The following is a 16,045-nucleotide window of genomic DNA, read 5'->3' as shown; positions in this document are numbered from 1 at the left end:
TACAGAAAGATACTTTTTATTACATAAATTTTAGAATATTGAGAAAAGCATAAAAGAGAACATAAAAAAGCACCCAGTCTTGTCACTGGAGATCACCAGATTAATGTGCAGATGTATTTCCTTCTAGTTCTTTCTCTCATCAATTTTATTAAAAGGAGAATATGCCAAAAATACTGTTTTGTTATCTGGTATTGTTTCTTTTTAACCCTATGCTACCAACATCTTTTCATATCATTAATTATTCCTTCTGTGCCATAATTTTAAATGTCTACACCGCATTCCACTGAATGAATGTAACTCCAACTCCTGCTTCCTGTACATCTGTCTGTTGGGTAACTGACGCACAGCAACGAACTCACATGGTTCCCTTTGAAGTGGGTGTCATTATGACCATCATGTCCATGGGAGTACCACGGCAGAGGGTCACACTGCTGCTTGGAGGCAGAATCAGGATTCAAACACAGTTTCGTTTACCCCAGAGGAAGTCATGGCATGCAAGGTAAGGGGATCCTCCTACGTGGCTGCAGCAAGCCCGTCTGCTTGGAGGGAGAGTCAAGGATCCTGGGAGCCTGCTCAGCCAAGAATCTGCCCAGACAGAAGACACAAGCAGTCTCTGTCCCATAAAGGATACCCAAATGGCTAATAAAATGTGCGGGAGGGCTCCCAGCTGTTTCCGGCCTCAGGGCAATACGACCCCAGAGTGCACCTGCCAAGGGGCTAGAATGTAAAGACGGGAAACACCAAGCATTGGGGAAGAGAAGGAGCCAGAAAGAACCCACATAACCATTTTGGAAACTGCTTTGCTGAACTCCTAAAGCTGGACATGCACCCACCCTACCACCCCAGGTCTATGCCAAACAGAAATGCACGCAGGCAAGCCCCAAACTCCATCTATTAATATGCTCGTGAGAGCACCATAGATAAGAACCCCAAACCGGAAGACACTCGAATGTCCATCTGCAACAGAGCTGGGTAAGTACGTCGTGGTAGAGACGGTATCACCCAGCAACGAGGTTGAATAAGCTACTGTCAAACGCGGCAGAAAGGATGGCTCTCCCGAACTCATGGCTGGGTGACAGAAGCCAGACCCAGAAGGCTCACGCTGTAGGATTCCATCAGAGGAAGAACAGGCAAAAGTAACCCGTGGTGTTAGAAGTGGGGGTGATGATCGTGAGGGGCCTGGAGAGATACTGGGACATTGATAATGTTCCATGTCTTGACCTAGGTGCTGGTGACCTGGGTAGGTTCATTTCCTGAAAATTCACCAAGCTGTATACCGAAGGGCATTTTTCTGTGCTGGGCTACAAGAAAGAGTTCAAATGAAGTTTCCACCAAGAAGCGACTGACGAGGCATGTGTCTTTTCTCGCCCCAAACCTAGGGCTCCGACCCGCCAGCGTGGTGGTCCTGCACCGGTCCCTGGCTCCAGCTTTTGAAAAGTTCTGCCAAGCCAACGATGGCCCTCTGCCCCTGCTGGGCCTCTGCGAGCCAGACACGTGGTCCCTGCCTGCCCCGAACGCAGTCCCAGACCCCAGGTAAAATGCTTGGGAGTGTCAACAGGGACCTCTGTGTCCGGCCACAGGGACCCTCCACGCCTGGCACAGAGCCTTGCTCATGACTCTCTCAGAAACGAGCTGTCCTCCTCTCCATTCCCATCCCTACCCCGTTCCCGTCCTCTGCCCCTGCTCCGGGAAGAATCTTGGGGACCACCCAGAAAGTCCCGCACTGGCTGCAGAATTGCTGATATAGTCACACACCCCCTTCATCACCCAGGCCAGAAATCGTTGGCACAGCCTGTGGAAGGAGACAGAAACACTCGTAGGGGCCATCCCTGGAGACAGCCATTGCTGACCCTGTGCAGTGTGTCCCCCCCAGACTCAGGAATAGAACATACAGCTTCACGGCCCCGCAGACGGCTTCCACAGTAGCATTGCAGGGAGCCCCCCATGCTCCCACCGCCCCGGCTCAGGCTCCCATCTTCTCTGGCTTCTACTCGCCCACCAGAGCGACTTTTCCCAATGCGACATCTGGTCGCCTGACTCTCCCACTTCAAATCTTCAGTGCCTTCCCGTGCCTTGCATCTTAGCCTGATGGCAAGACCTGTGTGGGGCGGCTGGGGGAGGGGACTCAGTCGGTTGAGCGTCTGACTCTTGATTTCAGCTCAAGTCATGATCTCAGGGTTGTGAGACTGAGCCCGCGTCGGGCTCTGCGATCTGCAGGGAGTCTGTTTTTCTCCCTCTCTCCCTCTCCCTGCTCTCACACATGTGCGCTCGCTCACTCTCACTCTCTCTCTCTCTAACAAAATCTTTAAAAGGCCTGTAGTGACTTGGCCCCGGCTCTGTGTTCTTCCCCACCCCTGACACTCCGGCCATCCCCAGTCCTCTCCCCAGAGAGAAAGCTTCTCAAAAACATTCTGCTTTTATCATTTTGTGGATGGTGGGGTGGGAGGGTCCCTCAGAGACCCACCCTGGACCCAAGGTCAGCTCCTTATGTTTTTCCCTCGCACCCCTTCTGCTGTCATCTCAGGGACTCCTAGAGCAGACCATCCCCTGGTGGGTCACATGTGTGAGGCCTCCTGCTCTTCCCATACCGCTCGCTCTGCCTAGGACGTGCTTTCCTCCTTGTCCGACTGGCGAACTCCTATTCGTCCTTCAGGACCCAGCTCCGTCACCACCACCTTTGTGGGAGAGAACGGATTTCTCCCTTCTCTGAGTCACTTCTCTACCTGGACTGTTACCACTCGCTGCTCTGTGTTGCAAGTGTTCTCTGCTGACAATGTAGGATAGCAAGCTTCTTAGGGGCTGGGCCGATGTCCTCTCCATCCCTATGGTCCCATCACCTGGCTTGTGCCTGGCATGAAGGAATGGCTCAGCAAATGATTTTGGAGTGAATGAAAAATAGGCTTTTAACAACTCTACGGAAGTTTCTTTAAGGGAAGAGAAAGGCCTCACCCACTGCTAGCCCTGGAAACTTCTTGAGACACGTGTCCTCTGTCCCTTTGGTCAGCTAGCCCCACCTCAGTGGCAGAGAGGCCGGCCGCCATCTTTTCTTCCTTGCTGGTATGGTTGGTCCTGGGCAGAGGTTATAGGAAATATAATGGGGTGGGAGCAGGAGTACATTATACGCACGCTGATTTAATAGTTTCCAGTCTGGCATGATTTGAAGGATGCCAGCAAGGTGCCCAAAATTTCAGTTCCAGACATCCTCTTCATTCTCCCTCATCCGTTTAAGCAATGCACGATCGGGGGCCATCTTGAGTCTGGGGACTGTGAGCCTTTCCTTGTGTCCCCAGGACGGGCCATCCCCAGTTCCGGAAGTACGAGTTCGGTGCCTGCACGGGCAGCCTGACCTCGCTGGAGGAACACAGGGAGCTCCTGAAGGACATGGTGGCCTTCTGCTTGGACTGCAGCTTCTCCCCGGAAGCAGCCCTGGAGAAGGTGGGGCTCCCCAGAAGAGACTCCCCAGGCCACGGCCTCGCGGGGGCCTACAAGGTAAGGGTGCAATCGACAAGGGGCAGGATGACCTGAACAGGTGGGTCCCCTTGTGTTTTTTCGTGGCGGGGAGAGAACGCTGACACGGGAGAGAAGGGACCGACGTGGGCCCAGCTCAGCCACTTCCTAGGTGTGCAGCCTCTCCGAGCTCATGCCCTCAGCTGGGGAATGGGATGTCCAGCCTCTCCCCTGCCGCCGTGGGATCACTGTAAGTGCCCCGTGTGGCCTTGGGCCCAGGAGTCGAGCCCTTACAGACAGGTCATTGCTGCCCTGTACGCCGAACCGGTTTGGAGTTTTGTCTGTCTCCTTTAACTCAGAGCATGTCAGTAACTTTTTGAAAAATCCTCCTTGGCTCCAAAATCCTTGCTGGGATCAGGGAGAGCGTGCCTGGCCTGTGAAAGGCCTGAGGATTTGTGGCAGAGCCTGGGCCGGCCTGTTGGCAGCTGGGCTGGGTTTCTCAGCCCATGGTGGCCCCTGGTGGCCCCCGGTGGTCGCCTCTCGAGACCTTCATGCTGTTGCTGTTGGGGGTCACCCCCCTGCTGTGTGTTCTGAGCTTCTCTCCCGGCCCCTGGTTCTCAAGGAGAGAAAACCAGATTCCCTCAGGCCACTGACCCCTCCCAGAACATCTGTGTGAAGCCCGAGAGGCCACTGTGCTGGAGGGACAGTCGGCTGCGGGTGTCTCTGTGGAGACCTCGGGCTACAGATGTTGTCCTGGGCTCCCGGGCGCCGACTAAAATTGGCCCGGTGGGGGCTCCTGCCAGGGAGGCCTGAGCTACGTCTGAGGAGAAGCAATTTTATTCTCTCTTTTTTATAAAAAAAAAAAAAAAAGATTTTATTTATTGGCTTATTTGAGAGCGAGAGAGAAAGAGTGAGCGGGAAGGAGAGGGAGAGAGAATGTGAAGTAGACGCCACACGGAGTGCAGCGCCCGAGGCGGGGCTCGATCCCGTGACCGCAGGATCACAACCTAAGCTGAAACCAAGAGTTGGATGTTTAACCAACTGAGCCACCCAGGTGCCCTGAGAAGCAATGTTCATGTGGTGAAGTGTGTGCCTCAGTGGTTTTCACAGGCAGGGGAGGGCGGGGGGCAGAAGTGCAGCTACGGGAGTGGGGGCAGGGGTCCTGGGCACAGTCTGTCCTCCCCCGCAAACACATGGCCATGTGTAGCAGACACCCACGCTCAGCCTTTCATTTAGATGAGGAGCTGAAAGCCCGGAGCGGGACAAGGACTTGCCTGCCTCCCCAAACCAGCCTGGAACCCAGGACCCCAGCTCTTATCTGTAAATGTCACCAGCGGGCGTGTAACGCGAGGAAGGGATGCTCGGCACCGAGTGCTCGTCACTGCCCCTAGTCTGTGCTCAGCAGAGCCATCCTTTTCCCATGACCTTGCACCTAGCCACGGGCTTCGGTTCAGCACGGTCGCGTCTGGCCCAGGGCTCTATCCACAAAGGCCCGCCAGCCCTCCTGGATTCAGTGTTGGCCCTGAGGGGAACTCGGCCTGTCCCCTGTGAAAGTCCCTGACCTGCGTCCCTTCCCAAGTGCTGTGATTCACACACCAACCGGGCAGACACAGCCAGCGTGCTGCAGGGGAGGGAAAGCGGCCCCTTCTTCCCTTCGAGGTCCTTCGGCTGGTCTACGACTTAAAGTGACCTAACGTGGATCAACAGGAGAAGAACAAGTTTAGTGTCAGACCTGCAGGAGCCCCAAAGGGGTGAGGCTCCAAGAAGTGACCAAAGCAGGTGGCTTTTGTGCCGTTCAGACAAAGAGTGGGTTTGGGAAGGATTGATAAGACGGAGAAGTTTGGGCTTGGGGTAGTAAATCAGCCAGGAAGTCCCAAGGTTGTTGAGAGAGCTCTTGCGGCTTGGATGTCCCACCGCTGGAGACAAGGATGCCTTCTACCCTCCTGGTGTGCAGGGCGGGCGCCTTCATGTGGGACATTTATTTCTTGCTTTTCGGTGGGCAGGGTGTCAGCGTGTTCTTCTTGCACTGGCATTTTCCCAGGTAGCTTGAATTCAGAATAGTTGTATGCTGAAGTGGTGTGTTTGCCGGTGGCCTATTTCCCCCCTCAGCACCAACAGCAAGCCCTTCGGGCAGCAGCCAAGACTGTGCCAGCAGTCATCATCCTGGCCATGTCCTAAATCTTCTGTAAACCCCACTGCAGCGACCAGAAACCACTCAAGGGAGAAAATACCACCACCAGAGAAAGGCCGGCAGGTCATCCCAAGGCAGGAGGAGGGAGGAAGGGCTCCGTGGGGTCTGGGCACAGACCTGCAGTCCCCTGTGTGGACTCAGGAGGAAAAGCAGACCCCAGCGCCTCCTGCGAGATCCTTGTCCCTTGGGTTGCTCTGCCTCTGCCTCTCCTGGAGGTCTTCACCTGTGGTCCACGGGCCTCCTGAAGTCCATGGAGAAAATTCAGAGGCCCATGGAATTAGATGCAAAAAATTACATTACATTTTGCTATTCCTAGCCTCACACGGAGACTGAGCATTTCCTTCCATTCCAAACGCGGGCAACAAGCCGCTGTTGCATCAGCAGATCCTGTGACCCTGGCTTCCCAAAGGACCCCTTATGCTCAGATGCCCAGATACTTTCGTGTCCCACAGCAGTTCTTCCTGAGAGCTCAGAAATATCCTATATGCTAGCCACTGCTTCATATTCATATCGGTACATCTGCCAGCTTGTTCCTTAAGCTGTTAATGAAGCATGCGTATCTCTCTATCACACTTTTTCATAATTTGTTAAGCACATTTGCAATATAACTGGTTTCTTTTGTAAACCTATGCATTTCCTCTTATGCAATCAAAACCTTTACTCGGAGTGGGGGTCCCTAGCTGCACCACGCTACCAGAAGGGTCCACAGCACAGACAAAGTGAAGGTTCTCTGTTTCAAACCAATCCCTACCAGCAGCCTTTCTCATTTCTATGTCACATGAAAGCAGAAGCTGCATTTTTATTCTAACTACTTGGACCCCCTCCTTCATTCAGTGGCCCTGAACTCGGTGCTCAGGGTCTCCATCTGGGTCAGCTCTGTTTTCCAACATCTTTTCCTTGATTTCTTTTTTTTTTTTTAAGCCAAAAAAAAAAAAAAAAAAAAAAGTTATTGTGTTGTGTGAGTCCCCATTTGAGCCAAGTTGCCCTTTTCCTCGATTTCTTTTCAGACAACCGTGCCTTGTGCCTCCATGGCTGGCTTTTGCTGCCCCCTGGTGGTCACAATGAGGCCCATCCCCGAGGACAAGCTGGAAAGGCTGGTGCAGGCCAGCTGCTCCATGGGAACTAAGGGACAACCCATTCATATCGGCGACCCAGGTGAGTGTCCACTGTCCTTCATGATTCTGACGGCCACCCATGAACTTCAGCCTGAGAAGACGGGAACTTGCTGTGTTCCTGAACTCCTCTGGCTTGTCCTCCTCCTCCCCAGAGTTCCTGGGGGTCCTGGACAAGGCGGAACTCCCGCCACAGCAGGAGGGCTGGGTTTACAGGGGCCCCTCAGGTCTGAAAGTGCCACCCTGGCCAGAAGAGCCAGCCTCACCCACTGTCTCCTGTGAACTTCAGGTGAACCTGGGGTGGGAGGAGCCGGTGGCAGAGGACGGCAGCTGAGCTATTGGTCCTGGAACTTGAGCTCTGAGCCACCTCCAATTTGGGCTGTTGTTCAGTATCATATTTGGGCAGAGGAGGGCTTTGTTCCAATTGTTAACTTGAACTGATCCCCCGTGTATTAACTCGGTCTGAGAGCAAGAGAGAAAATCCCAGCTTGGCGGCGTCTAGGTCTCTTTGTGGTTCTGAGAGAGCCTGATGAAAACTTGGGATTGGGTCTCGGGTGACAGAGCTTGGTGTACCTGGACTTCAGAATCACACAAAGCCTGCGTTCTGCAACGATACAATCAGCCCTGGCCACCTCCCTCATAGAAAGAGCTCAGGACCAGCCAAAGCAAAGTGTATTGCTGAATCCTTGACTTGTTTTCTCATTAGTGGAGCTGGGTTGGGTCCAACACATCCATCTTTGCTGTCCTCGTCAACCTTCTGATGCCGGGCCACGGGTAGGGACGCTGTTGTTGGTAGTCAAGCGACAGAGCTTATGTCTGGGTTATGTGACCGGTAGCCTGTGCCAAGATAAATGTCAGCTCACAAATACTGGTTTGGCTTAGCAATCTGCACGGAGTGTCGGGCTGAGTGTACCCCGGGCTCCTCCAGCAATCACAGCAGGTGTCTGAGATCCATGTTCTGAAACTGTACTACTCAGAATGCACTAGAACTTAGCCAGCGTCCTGGGTCCTTAAGGTCCCGAATTCTTTTCTCTGGTACCATCGACGGCAATCCGATGATTAGAGTTTCTCTGGGAGAAAGAAACATAAACTATTCAATGTGTTCAATCTGGATATGAACTGCGAGGGCAGGACCTGCAGGAATTCATTTTCTTTTTCCATTTGCAGAATGGTTGGGAATCAAAGATCTTTCCAAACCTGACTACGGGGATCCTGTGATGTGTCAGCCAGGGGATGTCCCGGTGTTCTGGCCTTCTCCGATGACCAGTCTTGAAGCCGTCAGCAGCTGCAGTATGTCGGGGCTTGAAGGGGGCTGTGACTATGACCCAGGGTGGAAACGGCTGGGTCTCCAGCTCTTGGGAGAGCAGGGTTGCTGTGCAGTGGCTTAGGAAACTGGGTCACAAAACAAAACATAAAACATACAGCTCTCCCAGGGCTGGGTCTCATCAGCAGCTTGTATGTTTTGATGAGATATATTTCCACCTGCAGAAAGATCAATGTTTAGCTTGACTTTCTGAGACATTCTGAAGGTTTGTAGGGCTTTGAAAATAAGAGCGAAGGCAACCAGCAACACTAAACATCCTATTTCACGTAGTATTTGCAGGGTGCAAGGTCCCCCCTTCCCCACAGTTCTATTTCCTGAGGTTTGTTACCTGCAATCAGCTGCAGTCAAGAAGCAGATGACCATCCTTCTGATGAATCAGAGGGTCATAGTGGCCTCAGGTTATGACGCATGCCTACTGCACTCCCCTCTCTTCCTCGAGTCGTGTCGTTATGTTTTTATCTCACGTTGTCACAAGAAGAAGGGTGAGGACAGTACAGTAAGGTATTTTTAGAAATGGAGGCCACATTCACAACACTTTTATTATAGTATATTTTCTAATTGTTCTATTTATTATTAGTTATTGCTGTTAATCTCTTACTGGGCCTAATGTACAAATTAAAATTCATCCTAGGGATGTACAGATAGAAATAAAACATAATCTATACAGGGTTCGGTGCTATGCACTGTTTCTTGTCGACCAGGGGTCTTGGAACGTATCTATAAGGTGGGGGAGGGGACTTCTGCCTTTTAAAGCAATACTGTCCATTGGTTTTTTTCAGACATAGGGTGATATTACAACAAAGAGACACACGAGGGCGCCCTAACTAGCTCGCTGTAAGGTAGGGAAATGCTAGAAATGTTAAGCATAACTATGGCAGCCCATTTCGTAGACACCAGAAAATTCTAGCCAGGTCAGCCACACTTGCATGACAAATCACAGAATTTAATGTTACTTAATTATTATTATTATTTTTAAAGCATTCATATAAGTTTAGCTATCAGAATGGCCTCACGATAAAGGAAGATTACTTCTAATATGGCAATGAGGCATAAATGCAAGACACATGGAATTCTATTCGTTTGTTTATTTTTTTAAAGGACTTTATTTATTTGACACAGAGAGAGAGAAAGAGCGCACACAAGCAGAGGGAGGGGCAGAGGGAGAGAGAGAAGCAGACTGCCCACTGAGCAGGGAGCCTGAGGCAGGACTCGATCCAACGACCCTGGGATCATGACCTGAGCTGAAGGCAGACACTTAACCAACTGAGCCACCCAGGTTCCCCTATTCCTTTGTTTATTTAACATTGAAAGTATTGGACACCTGCTATGTGTCAGGCAGGGACCCAGATCTTGGAAACACAGTGTTACACCAAACAAGATGCCGTTATCAGGGAGTTTGTGGTCATTTTTGAGTGTGCTTGTGCTCATGTGTGTTCACACACCCACGCATGGGTGGTAAATATGGTCCAGCACGATGGTGTCATACATCTTCTGCACCAGCCATGGGGGATGGGCTGCAGAAGAGCGCTCACTGCCTCGGGCATCCCGGCAAACTGCAGGCATTAGCTCTGGCTTGAAATAGCACAACTGCTTTGTAACTGAGGCCAAATGACATCATTGGCTTAGGTACAACCCTGAATAGTTTTATAAAAATCATGCTGGGACACCTGGGTGGCTCAGTCGGTTGGGCATCCAACTCTTGATTTCTGCTCAGGTCATAATCTCAAGGTTGTGAGATCAGGCTCTGAGCTCAGCAGGGAGTCTGCTTCTCTCTCTCTCTCTCTCTCACCCTCTCCCTCTGCTTCCCCCCCCCACTAGTGCTCTCTCTCTCTAAAAATAAATAAATCTTTTTTAAAAATCTTGTTCAAACCTCTACATAATATTTAAACTTCTATTATTTTTTTCTAAGATTTTTATTTATTTATTTGACTGACAGAAATCACAAGTAGGCAGAGAGAGAGAGAGGAGGAAGCAGGCTCCCTACTGAGCAGAGAGCCCGAGTTGGGGCTCGATCCCAGGATCCTGGGATCATGACCCGAGCTGAAGGCAGAGGCTTTAACCCACTGAGCCACCCAGGCGCCCCTAAACTTCTATTATTTAAACTTCTATTAGCGGGGGAGGGGGGGGCAGGCTGTCTCAGTTGGTGAAGCGTCTGCCTTCGGCTCAGGTCATGATCTCAGCATCCTGGGATCAGGCTCCCAGCTCAGCAGAGAGTCTGCTTCTGTTTCTCCCTCTTCCTCTCCCCCTGCTCATGCTCTCTGTCTCTGTCTCTCTCTCTCTCAAATAAATAAATAAAATCTTTATAAAAATAAGAAATAAAGGGGCGCCTGGGTGGCTCAGTGGTTTAGGCCTCTGCCTTCGGCTCAGGTCATGATCTCAGGGTCCTGGGATCGAGTCCCACATCGGGCTCTCTGCTCAGCGGAGAGCCTGCTTCCCCCTCTCTCTCTCTGCCTGCCTTCTGCCTGCTTGTGATCTCTCTCTGCCTATCAAATAAATAAATAAATAAATAAATAAATAAATAAATAAATATCTTTAAAATAAGAAATAAAGAAAATAAACTTCTCTTGGTGATAGATCAGTTGCTACATTACAGACCTCACAGCTGATGGGGCAAAAGCCTGTGTCACACTTGAAGCTGACTAACCTGGTGTGTACCTGGCATTAGAATGACCAGTTCCAGGTGCTGTCCAAAACACAGAAAAACAGTGATCGCATTCATCAAAATCCTTAATTCTTGCCTCTCTAAAAATTAAGTTAGAATGCTTCGTGTAGTTATCAGTAGATTTTCCTTCTGAAGTGTTCACTTGGCTTTCTGTTGAATTTGGAAAAAAAAATGTTACTGTTTTCGGTGACATTCATGGCATTGTTACTTATTCAATTCACACCAATTCACACAGAGCCCCTTTTCTGTGCAAGGTACTACGTGGTGTTCTGAGATCAGTAAACAGCGGTCCTCGTCTTTGGGAGCACACAGCTGAGTGGGGTTAACGTACCCAAGGATAATAATGACACTGAAGAAAGCAGATGGTGCAAATTAAGTATTGTAAATATGAAGCCCCTAACGGGCCAGGCAAAAGGACATGGAGACACAGTCACATAAACCTTCATTTACCGAGGGCTGACTCTGAACCACGTTGTGAAACGCGCTTCTATGTGCGTTTTCCAGTTTAGCTCTAACAACAGACACCTGAAGCATTATCATTATTTTATAGTTGAGGAAACAGGTTTAGAGAGGATCAAGTCTCATCTCTCTGTTTGGCACACGAAAACCACGTTCTTAATAACGACACTCGAGTGTTTCACATTGCCCAGAATTTAGTATGGGAGAGTTTTTTAAAGAATGAAATTAGCAAACAAGGCAAAAGTGCTGTGGGAAAAACAGATGCTACGTTCAGAGAGAGCTATTTATTAGCAAAGTCCAGAAAGGTGTCCTCATGCATCTGAAAGCGTTCAGTAAGTACTTTCTGATACCCCTGGGTTTCAACTGATGGAAATTCCTAGAGCCCTATCTAGAGCTGTGGTGGTCCCTCCCTCTTTTCCCACACTCAGCTCATCTTCCCTTTCCTAAACACTGGAAGCACCTGTGTAAGTGGGGCTTGATTTAGTCATCAGCTGGTTTTTCTGATTTGGTGCAACAAACTGAGTGAGGAATGTCGTTGGCAGCATTGATGCCCGGCAGCATTGATGCCCGGCACCATCTTGCCCATCAACCGTGGGCTAGATGAGAATGGACTGAATTTGATGACGTGAGCAGGCTCAGTCCCTCCTGTTGTGTGTTTTAGAGACCCCGCTGGCTTTCACCAGTGCACCAGGCTGCACCGTCATGACCAACCTGAAGGATACAGAAGCTCCAGCCCATTGTCTTACCCCTGAGGGAATTCCAGAGGTCCATCGCATTTCCCAAGATCCCTTGCACTACAGCATGGCATCAGCTTCAGCTGTTCAGAAGATTAGAGAGCTAGAGGCTATAATTGCTATAGACCCAGGTAAGAAACAAAGCGTCCTCACCTTAATGACCTGGAGAAATTCATCACTGGCATAAGGGTCAGTGAAAAAGGCCACATGCAAACCCCCTGCTGAATTTCTTTTTAAAGAGAAGAATATATTCCTCTTTATTTAGCTAACACTATCAAAGAGAAGAGATTGATATTTTATCAAGAAAGCAGGCATAGCCTTAATGTCATGCAACGACTATAACATTTTTCGTTAAATTATGAAGATTGAGACTTCATCCAATGAGAGTTGTTTCCACCTGTAAGGTCATTCTAAAGCACGAACCTCAAAAACCAATGTTATAACAAGGCTTCAAGGTATTTAGAATCCAAACTCTTTAAAAAGTTCCTTGGGAATGATTAAGGTATTTTCTTGAGTCCTCTTTCCCCTCTGCCTCCACCTTCATTTACAAGGGTCAGCTGCCTAAACTCTCTTTGCCTCTATTGTGTGTTCCCATGGTGTGATTTTTCTAAATGCTTAGAGCGCATATGAATTCCCAAAAGAAGTAAATGGACCAAAATCCGGACGTTGATGATCTCTGGGTAGTTCAATTGTGAATAATTTTGGGGTTTTTATTTATGTTTTTCCCCCAGTTTTTCAACACTAAACATAAGAGGGAGTTTGGAAGGCGAGGTTATTAGCTGGGCACATCGCCATCGCAATTACATTGGGACTGGAATGATAAGAAAAAAGGGCATAGTATAGTTCTTAAGTCACCAACTGCCACTGTTTAAGTGAAGTCATCCTTGTGTCCCCAAGCTCCTTTTGCACCACTGCCCTGGGGTTGGATGTGGAATACATTTTTTTATGCTGGGCAGCAGAGGTTGGGGCAGGGAGCTGGATCCCCGCTCTCCTGGGGATGCTGGTGGGGCAGGACCTTGCAGGGAACAGCTTCACAAGACTTTGCAATCAATATTGTGCATTGCGTCTCAGACAAAGGACAGCCCTTCTGTGACTTGCCAGAAGCCCTTCTGTGCCGGCTTCTAGAGATGGAATCCACTAGGGGTCTTCTGGTTCCAGCTAGGAGGAAGTTGGCCACCAACCAGCAAGTTGACCACTCCATGGTCGTGAAAGAGCCGCATGTCTTATCCAAGCCGGCCAGCAGAAGGCGCTGGTGGGCATGGAAACGATCCATTTGCCGGCAAAGGCTCCAGAGAGAATGAAGGTGCAGCCTTCCCGGCCCCTCTCTGCCTCAGTTTCTCATCAGAGGAGAAATAACACCTAGACCTCCCTTTTGGGGGGTGTGATAGGAAATAAGAATGACAGCTATCATCTACTGAGTTTTACCATGGGCCAGGCACGTGCTAAAAGCTTTAGGAAGTTTCATCTTCAATTCTTCCGCGGACCCTATGAGGCCACTATGACTAACTGCCTTTAACAGACAAGGAGACGGAGGCATACAAGGTCAAGAAACTTGCCCAATGGGCGCCTGGGTGGCTCAGTGGGTTAAGCCGCTGCCTTCGGCTCGGGTCATGATCTCAGGGTCCTGGGATCGAGTCCCGCATCGGGCTCTCTGCTCAGCGGGGAGCCTGCTTCTCTCTCTCTCTCTCTGCCTGCCTCTCTATCTACTTGTGATTTCTCTCTGTCAAATAAATAAATAAAATCTTTAAAAAAAAAAAAAAAAAGAAACTTGCCCAAGTCCACAGACCTGGTACATGGTGAGAGCAGACGTTGAATCCACACCCACTGACTCCAAGGTCCACGACCAATAAGTACTAGAGAAATTGGAATCTGGGTTTGCATGGTATTACCACCAGGCCAGTCCCTGTGGGAAGCAGAGTGGGGAGGTCAGCCCGGAGAGCTCGAGCCTCCTGGTCAGAGTCCCATCACCCAGACAGAGCTGATGACAGTGACACTGGGACAGAGAACCGCACCTGGGCGGAGCCACAGTGCCACCAAGCTGGGTGTATTTTTGTGTGAACGAAGATCACGGCCAGAACTGAACAATGCAGAACTGCCTTAAAAATGTCTGCTCTCTCCCTTCGGCTTGGGACCAAAGGTCTGCAGTAGCAAAACCTCCTTCAGAACTACAAAGCCTAGCTTTTGGATGTTTTGTCTGTTAGGTTGTCCACTCATTCTTTCTTTTGGCAGAGAGTCTGGTTTCTTTTGCATGTAAACCCCCAGTAAATTCGGGATCTATGCCTACCCCCGCCGATTCCTCTTTTGGGACACATGCACCCATAGAGATGGAAGCTCATGGCTGAGTGTACAGAGCCTCTTACATAGCTGAGCTCCTGGGTGGGTATATTTTTCTAAATTTTTGCAATCCTTTCTCCCTCACGAACATTCTTACCCAGGCTGACAGCCCTTCCATCCAGCACAAAGGTTGTGGGGGAAGAAGAATTATTAACTCTGCCATTAGCTCAGATGAAAAAGTAAGTGGGAAGTAAATTTACGACAGACCTGGGGCATCCCAGCTGAATTAAAATGACCTGGGAGGTCATCCACAGAACCCCCCCTGGGGGCTTATGCAGATGGGGTCTAGGTTTGTAGCATGAGTAAGGGAAGGGCAGATTTACGATGGCCCAGAAACACCAATACTGTAGATTACGGAGCATCGTTGAGCCTCAAGAACAAGAGATGCTTTGAGTCCTGCTATATTAAATAAGCACAAAATAAGATTAATGGCATTATACTGAGCATTGCTCACTGGGCTTAATAAGAGAGCTGCTCAGTTATTTTTGAGAGGATGTTGGCTTGCATTTGAGGTGCCTGAGAACAAGAAGGAACACAGAGTTCATAGTGATGATGTCGGCCCTCATGCTACAACCATCACAAGTGATGAAATCATTGACTGCCCTAAATTTGACCAAGTTCTCTCTCTCCAACTCCTCCTCTCTCTTTTGAGGCTTACCCCATCCTATGAAAGAGGTTACATTCTGATTTTTTTTCTTGTACAGTGTTATACTTCTCCCCTTCCACTGACAGCCATTCACGTTGGTTGTAGAAATATCAGAAAATATATGAACGTAAAGAGGCTGTGAAAATAAGCAGAAGCCCCTCACAATTCACCCATAGTTCAATATTTGCCCCTAAAGTCTTTTTCTTCAGTCCTAAGTCTGTAAGGCTGAGAAAAGAATATATATTTCCTTTTTTAATATATTGTGAACATCCTTCCATGTCATTAATCTTCTACAACATCCTTTTTAAGGTCTGCATAGAATTCCATTTTGCAAACATCCCACCATTTTTATTAACATCCATCATTTGACACCATAGTCAAGGCTGCAATGACCACGTGTGTGGACCTCCCCGCAATCACTTTATCAGGTTAAATTCCTAGATGTGAACGGCTGGAAAGTACAACTCTGAGTGGAACATACAAATCAGAGTACTGATGACCCTCCAGACAGGGGCTCCTGTCTCCACTCCCACTGAAGGCATGCAGAGAGCCCTTTCCGGCAGCTTTCCTGCACCTGGAACCCCCACCCCCACCCCACCCATGCTCCATGTAAGAACACGAAGACCCAGAGCAATCCAGGGATGAGGTCAAGGTCACACAGCTGCTCTGGGCTTGAATGTTAAGTTTCTAGATTCCGAGTCTGGAACTGTCTCTTTATAACAGGAACCCCAACTCTGTGTCCTTTTGTGTTCTCCCGGCACCTCAAGGGGAAGCTGACACCCTCTGGCCACTTCCTTCGGTCTACCTGTCAACTCAGCCACAGCCAGGGGGAAATTCTGAGTCACATCCTGCCTTCACCGGGCACAGATATGCTCTGAGGTGACCGGAGTATGGACAGGGCCACAGTGATACGTGATGGGCCCTGGGGGGCTGTGCTGCCCAGCTGGGACCAGGTTGGCAGCCGCTGGAGGACGTTAGAGCAGATGCTGCTGGCGGCCTGCCTGTCTCCCCCACACCCAGCGGGGGACGGGAACAGGTGCATCAATGCTCGGTCCCCCGTCCTCTGGCCGAAGAGCCCTGAGGTGTGAACCCCACAGTTTCCTAGAGCAGCTCCATCGGGACCAAAGCCCCAGTTG

At 49.8% G+C, this 16,045-nt stretch overlaps 1 protein-coding gene across 2 annotated transcripts in view; it reads left to right on the top strand.

The window, feature by feature from the left end:
• The window catches only part of DGLUCY (D-glutamate cyclase), a 77,194-nt gene that overhangs the window by 34,618 nt on the left and 26,531 nt on the right, over nucleotides 1-16,045 (top strand). For both annotated transcript variants that reach the window (XM_059182496.1, XM_059182497.1), the window contains 5 exons: nucleotides 1,380-1,533; nucleotides 3,291-3,489; nucleotides 6,646-6,793; nucleotides 7,918-8,040; nucleotides 11,857-12,060. In XM_059182496.1, coding sequence (XP_059038479.1) covers nucleotides 1,380-1,533; nucleotides 3,291-3,489; nucleotides 6,646-6,793; nucleotides 7,918-8,040; nucleotides 11,857-12,060 — 828 coding nt within the window. The remainder of the gene's footprint in view (nucleotides 1-1,379; nucleotides 1,534-3,290; nucleotides 3,490-6,645; nucleotides 6,794-7,917; nucleotides 8,041-11,856; nucleotides 12,061-16,045) is intronic.

This window comes from Mustela lutreola, chromosome 7 (assembly GCF_030435805.1).
Source record: "Mustela lutreola isolate mMusLut2 chromosome 7, mMusLut2.pri, whole genome shotgun sequence".
Classification (NCBI taxonomy): Eukaryota; Metazoa; Chordata; class Mammalia; order Carnivora; family Mustelidae; genus Mustela; species Mustela lutreola.
Note: the sequence above shows the minus strand (reverse complement) of the source record. Positions and strands in the feature narration are given on the sequence as shown.